Here is a 10,766-nt window from a genome sequence, read left to right on the forward strand (position 1 = left end):
AAATGAGATATGTGGGGTCTTACTCCTATTGTCATCCTTGGTTTTGAAGTAATTTGATTCACACAAGCAACAATCTACATGGCTGTCCCTTGCTCCGATCTTTATTTGCTAAAATTATGTGAAACTTACATCTATCAACGACATCGGGGTCAATAAAATAAATAAAACAATTCAAATTAAGAGATTTTTACCACAGTATTTTTCCCAAACCATTAACTAATCATTACCTATAACTAACTACCAATTTCCTGTCATCTTATTTGTTTTTCTGCAACAATTCTCATTAAATCCAACGTGTTACCTCGTCCTGGCACCGTAATTACATCAGTTTGGTGCAATTTTTGCTGTTTGGGGGTGAAAAGTTAATTAGTTGCATTTTTTAATCCGTATGATTAGTCAAACTTGTAGATGCAAATATAATATATTTTCTTTATAGCGCTGCTGACGCGCATGATTATTTAATTGCTCTAAAGAAGTAAAAAAATATTAATTAATTCAGCGGTGAAGCTATCTCACGCGTCTTTGACAAATTGGCTGGCCCGTCTTATAATCTCTTTATCTCTCTCTCTAGCTTCTCTCTCCTAAAACCCAGATTCTCTCTCTAGAAGATCGGCAGGTGATCTGTCCTATCTCCTCTCTCTCACTAGCTTCTCTCTCTACATCTCTTTCAGTCTCTCTCTAAGTCCCTGATTCTCGCTCTAGCTTCTGCCTAAATCATTGACTAGATATCTATATCCTCTCTCTAACTCTTCTCTCTAAACCTCACATTCTCTCTCCAGACACTGATCTTTCTCTCTCTAGCCCCTTCTGTCCTTAACCATTGTCCTTTCTCTCTCTCTTTCTCTATTTTCTCTCTCTATCGCTCTAGACCCCTCCTTTTTCTCTCTCCATATCCTTAGTTCTCACTCGAGACGTCTTTCTCTCTCTTGTTTCTCCCTCTTCGTCGCAGTAAATCATTGGTTTTTTCTCTCTGCCCTCTGACTTCTCTCTATACAGTTGTCTCTCTCTAGTCTCTACTTCCCCCTCTCTCGTCGTTTTTTCTCCCTCTACTTTCTCCCTCTCTCGCTCCAAATCCCTGTTTCTAGCACTTTCTCTCTCTATTTTCTTTCTCCCCATTCTCCCCCTCTGAATCCCTGATTCTCTCTCTCTATATGGCTCCTTTTCTCTCTCTACTTTCTTTCTCTACATCCTTGATTCTCCGTATATGCCTTCCCTCTCTTTCTCTAAATCCTCTTCTCTCTCTATATGCCTCCTCTCTCTACTTTCTTTTTCCCCCCCTCTCTAAACCCTAGATCTCTTTATACACACTTCCCTCTTTCTCTCTCTACTTTCTTTTCCCCCTTTCTCTCTAAACACTAGACTCTCTATAGTCTATACACACCTCCCTCTTTCTCTCTCTACTTTCTTTTCCCTCTCTCTCTAAATCCTAAATATCTTTATACACACTTCCCTCTTTCTCTCTCTACTTTCTTTTCCCCCCCTCTCTCTAAATCCTAGATCTCTTTATGTTCGATCAGATCGGGCATTCGAACGATCGTATCCGAACACCGATCTGTTCAGTTCAGATCTGATCCAAACACGATCTGCACGTCTGTTCGGATCGGATTGTCTGAACAAGATGCTTGTTCGGATCGAATGTTCGAATACGATCCGATTCGAACACGTTTGAATCGGATCAAATCGAATGTTCGAATCCAGCAGCCACCAGCGGCGCCCAGCAGCGACCGCCAGAGAGAAAGTCGCTGGCGGTCGCCGGCGCCACTGGCCATTTGTTCGAACTTGTTCGAACAAGTTCGAACAAATGGCAATCGAATTCGAACGAACCAAATTGTTCGTTCGAAACTTTCGATCGAACACAAACAAAGGCTCTGTTCGATCGAAATATTCAAACAGATAGTTCGAATCAGCGTTTGTTAGTTCGAATCTTTCGATCAAGGTTCGAACGATTTGATCCGATCCGATCCCCGATGCCTACCTCCCTGTCTCTCTCTACTTTCTTTCTTCCCTTCTATCTCTCTAAATCTTTGACTCTCTCTATACTCACCTCCCTGTTTCTCTTTCTAATTTCTTTCTCCTCTCTCTCTCTCTAAATCCCTAATTCTCTCTCTATATACCTCCCTGTTTCTCTTTCTAATTTCTTTCTCCCCTCTCTCTAAATCCCTAATTCTCTCTCTATCTGCCTCCCTGTTTCTCTTTCTAATTTCTTCCTCCCCTCTCTCTCTAAATCCCTAGTTCTCTTTCTACATGCCTCCCCTTTCTCTCTCTACTTTCTTTCTCCCCTCTCTCAAAATCCATAATTCTCTCCCTCTATATGCCTCCCCTTTCTCTAATTTGTTTCCCCCCCTCTCTCTAAATCTTTGCTTGTCTCTATACATAGCTCTCCCTTTCTCTCTCTACTCTCTTTCCCCTCCCTCTCTCTAAATCTTTGATTGTCTCTATACATAGCTCTCCCTTTCTCTCTCTACTTTCTTTCTCTCATCTCTCTCTCTCTAAATCTTTGATTGTCTCGACACTTAGCTCTCCCTTTCTCTCTCCACTTTCTTTCTCTTCTCTCGCTCTACATCCTTGATTCTCACTCCACTGCCCACATCTAAAGTCTAAACAACCCACTCTCTCTTTCTCTCTCTCTCTACTTTCTCTCTCTCTCTCCTCTCTCTAAATCCTAACGGATTACGTCTTTTTCTCTCTTCAGAACTGTATTTCTCTCTCTTCTTTCTCCCTCTTCCCCAAAATCCCTGACTCTCTCTCTCTATATAAACTCTCTCTCTCTCCCTCTCTCTAACTCTCTCTCTCTTCCTTCGTCGCTCCGCCATCTCGTAACGGAGTAAACGAACAAAGCCAGGCTTCAATTGGGCGTAGATTTCCATTTTTTGAATTTTTCTCAGCAATCTTCTCGCAGGAATCGTCCGGATTTCGTCTCGATCGGTCGATTGGGCGGCGATTGATCTCCGATTGTCCCCTTCCCGATCGGGAATGGCGGTTCCTAGTCCCGATCTGAAGTTTTCCGCCGAGGATCACCTTCGATCTGCCGTCGAATTCACCGGTGCAAGTTTCCTCGTGTTCTTCGATTTGATCCCTTGCTGCTGATCTTTTTCCTCCGCGGAGATCGAATTCCATGGGAATCTGCCATGGAAAACCAGTTGAGAGCGCCGTCCGAGAAGAAGAAGACGCTGAGGTCTCGGTTTCGGTGTCGATTCCGTCCAGTGGAACGCCGAAGCCGCCGAAATCGCCGTTCTACAGCCCGAGCCCTCTCCCGAGCTCCTACAAAAGCTCGCCAGGCCACGTCGGGACGCCATTGCGGAAGATCTTCAAAGGACCGTTCCCGCCGCCGTCTCCGGCGAAGCACATCAAGGCGTTTCTCGCTCGAAGGCACGGATCGGTGAAGCCTAACGCGGCTTCGATCTCCGAGGGATCTGAGGCGAACGGAATCGGATTGGATAAGAGCTTCGGATTCTCCAGGCAGTTTCGATCGAGGTATGAGATCGGAGAGGAGGTTGGCCGGGGGCACTTTGGTTACACCAGCAGCGCGAAGGCGATCAGAGGGGATTTGAAGGGGCAGGAGGTGGCCGTCAAGGTCATCACCAAATCTAAGGTTAGATAGATCTCTGCAGTCTGCCTGCTTCTTCTGGCTGAAAATTTAGGGTTTCGCGACTGTCGCAGAGATCATCGGAAGATTACTGTCTGAAATAAATTCTCTTCTTCGACTGTTCTTCAGACCTCAATCAATGTCTCCTCTTTAATTGTTCTTCATACCATGATTTCTCTTCGTTAATTGTTCTTCAAACCTTGATTTCTCCTCTATAACTGTTTTTTGGCCCCCATTTTCTCCTCTTGAACTGTTCTTCAGGCCAAAATTTATCCTCTTTAACTGTTGTCCAGGCCGAAATTTCTCCTCTTTTACTGTTCTTTCGCTCTCTAACTGTTATTCAGACAAAAAATTCTCAATAATTATGCTTTTGTCTTCAATGTCTCCTCTTTAACCGTTCTTCCGACCGACACTTCTCGTCCATAATTGTTCTTCAATTCGAAATCTCTCCTGTATAACTGTCCTTTGGACCTGAATTTCTCCTCTTTAACTGCTCTTCAGACCTAAATTTCTCCTCTCTGTTCTTCAAACCGAAATTTCTCTTGTTTAATTGTTTTTTCGCCCCATTAACTATTCTTCAGCGCTAAATTTCTTCTCTATAACAGTTCTTCGGACCAAAATTTCTCCTCTTAATCTGTTCTTCGAACCGATATTTCCTTCCACAGTTATTCTTCACGCCGAAATTTCTCATCTTTTACTCATCTTCGGACCACAATTTCTACTCTTTATTTATTCTTCGGACTGGAAGTCTCCCTTTCGATTTTCTTCTTGGTTGAGATAACGACTGATAGCCTTGAAATTTACTGATAGATGACAACGGCGATCGCCATTGAAGATGTTAGAAGAGAAGTGCGAATACTGAGAACTCTGTCTGGACACAAGAACCTGGTCCAGTTCTACGATGCCTTTGAAGATGACGAAAACGTCTACATAGTCATGGAGTAAGGAGAAAAACCATGAACCGACATTCATGATTGAGCAGACTTGCTCACCTGAAAAATCTCTGATTTGCAGGTTATGCAGAGGTGGCGAACTCCTCGACAGGATTTTAGCTAGGTACATTTTTAACATATTTTTTGTCAGTTTCTGAAAATTAAACGGTGATTTTCACAAATTGATGGGGTTGGATTGTTTTATCATTTTTAGGGGAGGAAAATACACTGAAGAAGATGCGAAAGCTGTACTTGTCCAAATTCTTAACGTTGTTGCCTACTGCCATCTACAGGGAGTGGTACACAGAGATCTTAAGCCGGAGGTACTAAATTTAAATGATTTTTTTTTTTGGTATAAATTGGATCTTTTACAATATGGGTTAGTGTTTTCTGTAGAATTTTCTCTTCACCTCGAAAGATGAGACGGCTCCATTGAAGGTGATCGACTTTGGTCTGTCAGACTTTGTGAAGCCTGGTTAGTGAGGAAACTCATGCGTTTGGTCTTTTTTTTAAACGTAGTAATGATTAGACATCAGTTCTAATTAGGGTCGGATAGATTTTTTTATCAGATCAATCGGGTCAACCGGCAGATGTGATGATGATCAATCAACTGTAAATTTTGAAGGATCAATCTTATAACGACGTAGCAGAATGTTACTGGATGAAATTTTGTATCAGATGATGATACAAAATGATCATGAATAATTTAAATTTTTTTAATAAATGGCAGCACAGGCGGATCCCGTGGGAAAAGTCCCGTGCTGCAGCCTGCTCCCTCCATCAGAAAAACAACACCGCAGCATTGGCTGGGAGGGAGAGAGAGATTAATCAAATCTGCCACGTGGCGGGGCTTGATTGGACTAGGTGGCCTATTCTAATTGGACTGATCAATTGTGATCCAGATATTCGATGGATTGGATTGAAAAGATCAGATCACGACCAGGGCAATCTGATCAATCAAATTTTTATCTGATCTGGGTCATACTATTGTGGGCCTCTAGTTCTTATTAGTCACTCTGGAATGCAGATGAAAGGCTCAACGACATAGTTGGAAGTGCATATTACGTAGCACCAGAGGTTCTTCGTAGATCTTATGGGACTGAAGCAGATATGTGGAGCATTGGCGTGATCGCTTATATCCTGCTTTGTGGGAGTCGCCCTTTTTGGGCAAGAACAGAATCTGGAATATTCCGCGCCGTTCTTAAAGCTGAACCAAACTTTGAGGAGCCGCCGTGGCCGACATTGTCTCCAGAGGCGAAGGACTTCGTTAAGAGGCTGCTGAACAAAGATTACCGAAAGAGAATGACTGCTGCTCAGGCACAATGTGAGTGCGATTAAATATCTTTATTCCAAAAAAAAAAATTTAAATTTTAATTCTGTCACCTTCAGGCCATCCCTGGATTCGAGATCATCCAGATGTCGTTGTTCCGATGGATATGGTCATCTGCAGGCTCATCAAAACATACATTTGTTCATCCTCTTTGCGAAAATCAGCGTTGACGGTATGTCTTTCTATCGTGTGCCCTTAATGTAGTGTTGATTAGCTTTCAAATCTTGATAGGTACTCTGGTCAGTGGTTAGAATCTCTCTTCAATCTTTCATGAAAAAAAAAGTGGATCATTTTATCGGATTGGATTCAGTTTATACGATGGGTTGGTAATATAGTTTCTTGGCTGTTTCCCGTATGCCAGCTTTGTGGCGCAAAATTTATGTATTAATGGTCTTTTCTTTAATTCAGAGAAATGTTCAAATTTGAATAAGTTCTGGTGTAATCCACTTGGTCTGAACTTAGAAACTTGAAATCTAGATTGTTTGGATTAAATTATTGTATTGAGGGATTATATTGGGTTATTATTTTGACAAGTTTTGTGTTTAAGCGTCTTTGGTTTGTAGCTAGACTTTATCTTTCAGAATAAGCTCTGTTCTATGGAATTATTATTTTGTCATGAATTTGCAAATTTTTATCGAGTTTTTTATTCCATCCAACGAATTTCCAGTGGTTAGAAACGTTTACTCAAACCCATTTTCAAGTTTTCCATCATCACTTCTTGTCATGAGCATTGATCAAGTTTCTATGGTCATTGAAAATATTAAAAATCTTAAAATTTGTGATTTGACTTTTACGACACCAGGCCCTCGCCCGGTCATTGACCGTGAACCAGCTCTTCTACTTGCAAGAACAGTTTTCCATCTTGGGTCCCAATAAGAGCGGCTACATTGGCCTTCAGAATTTGAAAACGGTCTGTGGCATCTTGCTTCGTCTCTCTCTCTCTCTCTCTATCACCCTCACACATGCTCTCTCTCTCCCTCTCTCTCTCTTTCACAAATGCTCTCTCTTTCGCACATGCTCTCTCTCTGTTTTACCCATGCTCTCTATCTCTCTCTGTCTCTCTCTTTCACCCATGCTCTCTCTCTCTCTCTGTCTCTCTCTTTCACCCATGCTCTCTCTCTCTCTCTGTCTCTCTCTCTTCACACATGCTCTCTATCTCTATCTCTCTCTCTCACTTTCACACATGCTCTCTATCTCTATCTCTCTGTCTCTCTTTCACACATGCTCTCTATCTCTCTCTCTCTTTCACCCATGCTCTCTCTCTCTTTCACACATGCTCTCTATCTCTCTCTCTCTTTCACCCATGCTCTCTCTCTCTTTCTCTTTCACACATGCTCTCTATCTCTATCTCTCTTTCACCCATGCTCTCTCTCTCTTTCACACATGCTCTCTATCTCTATCTCTCTCTCTCTTTCACACGCTCTCTATCTCTTTCTCTCTCTTTCACACATGCTCTCTATCTCTTTCTCTCTCTTTCACACATGCTCTCTATCTCTCTCTCTCTCTCTCTCTCTCCTTCACTCATGCTATCTCTTCTCTCTCTCTCTCTCTCCTTCACTCATGCTCGCTCTTCTCTCTACCCTCTCTCTCTCTTTCACACATGCTCTCTATCTCTATCTCTCTCTCTCTCTCTCCTTCACTCATGCTATCTCTTCTCTCTCTCTCTCTCTCCTTCACTCATGCTCGCTCTTCTCTCTACCCCTCTCTCTCTTTCTTCACATCTGCTCTCTCTCTCTCTCTCTCTCTCTCTCTCTCTCTTTCACACATGCTCTCTATCTCTCTCTCTCTCTCCTTCACTCATGCTCTCTCTTCTCTCTCTTTCCTTCACTCATGCTCGCTCTTCTCTCTACCCCTCTCTCTCTCTCTCTCTCTCTCTCTCTCTCTCTTTCACACATGCTCTCTCTCTCTTTCATTCATGCTCTCTTCTCGCTACCACTCTCTTTCTTTCACACGCATGGCCTCTCTTCTCTCTGCCTCTCTCTCTCTCTCTCTCTCTCTCTCTCTCTCTCCTCTCTCTCTCTCTCTCTCTTTCACACATGCTCTCTCTCATACATGCTATCTCTCTCTTTCAAACATGCTCTCTCTCTCTCTCTCTTTCACAAATGCTCTCTCCCTCCTCTTTCTCCATCTCTCTCGATCTTTCTCTATGCCAAGCAGCCTCTGAAAAGGTTAAGTTTGGCAGGTCCTACTAAAGCATGCTACAGAGGCGGTCAAAGACTCCAGGGTCGTTGACTTTGTCAACACGGTGAGTTGACCAATTGACTTATCTTAAACGGATATCCATTTGACCTGGAGTCATGAACTGGGCCAGGTCAGCTCTCTCCAGTACAGGAAACTGGACTTTCAGGAGTTTGTGGCGGCGGCGGTCAGCGTTTACCAGCTCGAAGCCGATGACAACTGGGAGCAGCTCACCAGCTCGGCGTATGAAATATTCGACAAGGACGGAAACAGGCCCATTATGATCGAAGAACTCGCCTCGGTAAATCTCTTGCCGTCGCCCAAAATTTTATTTATTTAATTAATATTATTAATCTTGACACTCTAAACTTACATGAATTTGTACCAACTGATTCAGTGGTCTAGGGCGAATCTTATTAATTTATCAATGGAGATGTAGAAATTTTCTATTAAAAAAAAAACTAAAATTGTATAACTAGTTGAATTATGAATTTAAATAATCTTAGGAAACAATTAAAATTTAAAACATGTTTCAGGAGCTGGGGCTCAGTCCCTCTGTGCCGATGCACGTTGTTCTCCAGGACTGGATCCGGCATGCAGACGGGAAGCTCAGCTTCGTCGGCTTCGTCAAGCTCCTGCACGGGCCCTCGTCCCGGACGATGCCCAAGGTTTGATCCCTCTTTCTCTCTCTAGGTTTGGAATCTTTTCTGTTTTCTGAAATGACGCGATCAGTCATAGAATCTCTGGGTGGAGGGGAGAAGCAAGGAATGGAGAGAGAAATAGAGGTAGAAAGATGGGGGGATAGAAGCTTCCCTTCCTGGCCTTCCATTTTTAAGCTGATGATGTAGAGAGAGAGAGATGTTCAGAAGGGCTGTACAGGATATTAACTGGGGCAGCCATACATTGATGTGCATGTCACTTGAATTATCATGACATCTTAGAGAGGATGGTGATGTAATCTTTCTTCCAATATTTTAGAGAGAGATAGATAGATATATATAGAGAGAGATGACTGTCAGGAGAAGTTATGGATATAGTTCCGGATTGTCCCAGACGTGGACGATGGATGGGACGGGACGAATTTCGTGCCGTTCGACATCCAGAGTAAGTTCAGGGACGAAGGACGGGACGGTTTATCGTCCAACGATAAAAAAACCGTCCCGTCCAATCATACCGGGACGGTTTTTCGTCCCGTCCAGTCCTCCCGGGACAGATTTTCATCCCGAAATTCGTCCGAGACGAAAAACCCCTTTTATATATTTAATATATTAATGTAAATTTTTCTAAGTTTTAAGGGAAATATGGAGTAGAGAGAATGCAAATAGACATAAGTACAATTAATTCTGAGCAGCGTCAGTTTGAACTTGCGAAAAAAATACAGGGACCTTGATGCAAATTGTCATAGCGAGGCCACGTGGCGAGATCTCAACCGTCGGATGTGAATTCGACAGTTTTTTGTCCACATCCGTCCCGGGACGAAAAATGTGATGAGAGAATGCATGAACTTTAGAGGTTATGGGAGGGGAAGAGAGTCAGATTAAGCTATTAATAGCAGCCGTTCAGAAATTTGGTGAGATGGAGAGAGAAAGATAGGCTAATCTATTAAGAGTTGTTTTTAATGCATGAATTTAATAAGTTTGGCAGGGGAGAGAGAGAGATAGATATCTGCGAGTAGCTGTCAATTAATGAGTTTTAAAGGGTACAGTAGTTGCTGAGATGCATTTATTTAAGAATTTTTGGTAGGTAACCAGATTAGTATGTCACATAATTGAAATTAGAAGGGTATGAGAGAGAGAAGTTAAGAGCAGGGACAAATAAATGATCTTTTATCCTATTTGGGAGATGGTTTGTATTTTTCTTCAATCTGTAGAAAGTTATGAAGTGAAAACTGAATTTTAACTGACAACAGCAGATTAAAAGAAAACAAGTTTGCTACTTGAATGAGTGAAATTTCCAAGTTTGGGATGCGGTTTAAACTTTCTTAAATCTCTAGTGATGGGGTTGTTGGATACAGAAATGACTGACAGATGACAAGTGGGTAAAAATAAAAAATGAGGATGACGGATGACGGATGATGGACTAATAGTAGTGTTCTAAAATATATAATACATTGAAAACTTCAAACTTATATATCTACAATTATTTTATCTTACAATGACGACAATGGAGAATGGAGATTGATGGAAGCTAACAACATCAACAGAATGGTTATCGACAATGACCACGCATATTGTTGAAGACAAATAAGACTATTGTTGACAACATTCCCCGTTGAAGAGGATGATGAATGTCAGAGGATGGCGAATGTCGCAACGAATGATGATTGACAAAGATGATATTTTTTGTCGGCGACGTTGATGGCTACTAGTTTATGATGATGCCAATTGAAGTGTTGTTAATGAGGATGAGAAATGTCATTGATGATTAAATTTTTATGGATGTAACTGTATTTTATTACAATGTGGATGATGTTGTGAGAAACATTATAGATGAGGACATTGTGTCATTGATGAGGACAACAACAATCGATGCCATGTAAGGATGTCAACTATCATTGATGATAAACTTTTCTAGATGACTACTGTGGTGACTATTTTCACAATGAGGGTAGAGAAACTTAGTTGACAAGGATGAATACTGTCATTGACAAAGACAAACTGTTGTGGATGACGATGCTCATCAATGATGGCAGTGGCGATCGTCAACGTGATGAGAATGTCAATGAAGAATACAATTGCCA

General features: G+C 42.0%; 1 protein-coding gene across 3 annotated transcripts; it reads left to right on the forward strand.

The window, feature by feature from the left end:
• The first annotated feature begins 2,578 nt into the window (after positions 1 to 2,578).
• LOC144715682 (CDPK-related kinase 1-like) lies at positions 2,579 to 10,461 on the forward strand. 3 transcript variants are annotated; one of them, XM_078590646.1, is made up of 12 exons: positions 2,579 to 3,592; positions 4,397 to 4,527; positions 4,601 to 4,642; positions 4,733 to 4,841; positions 4,915 to 4,993; positions 5,546 to 5,842; positions 5,908 to 6,020; positions 6,651 to 6,758; positions 8,031 to 8,093; positions 8,160 to 8,327; positions 8,563 to 8,694; positions 10,230 to 10,461. In XM_078590646.1, exons 1-12 carry the CDS (start codon positions 3,116 to 3,118, stop codon positions 10,245 to 10,247), a joined length of 1,737 nt encoding a protein of 578 aa, XP_078446772.1. In that variant the 5' UTR covers positions 2,579 to 3,115; the 3' UTR covers positions 10,248 to 10,461. The 3 variants fall into 3 exon arrangements, with proteins under 3 accessions (XP_078446772.1, XP_078446773.1, XP_078446774.1); XM_078590647.1 differs by lacking the exon at positions 10,230 to 10,461 and adding an exon at positions 9,408 to 9,431; XM_078590648.1 differs by lacking the exon at positions 10,230 to 10,461 and adding an exon at positions 8,759 to 8,984 and having other exon boundaries at positions 2,580 to 3,592.
• The last annotated feature ends 305 nt before the right edge of the window (positions 10,462 to 10,766 follow it).

The sequence above is a fragment of the Wolffia australiana genome, chromosome 19, assembly GCF_029677425.1.
Source record: "Wolffia australiana isolate 7733 chromosome 19, ASM2967742v1".
NCBI lineage: Eukaryota > Viridiplantae > Streptophyta > Magnoliopsida > Alismatales > Araceae > Wolffia > Wolffia australiana.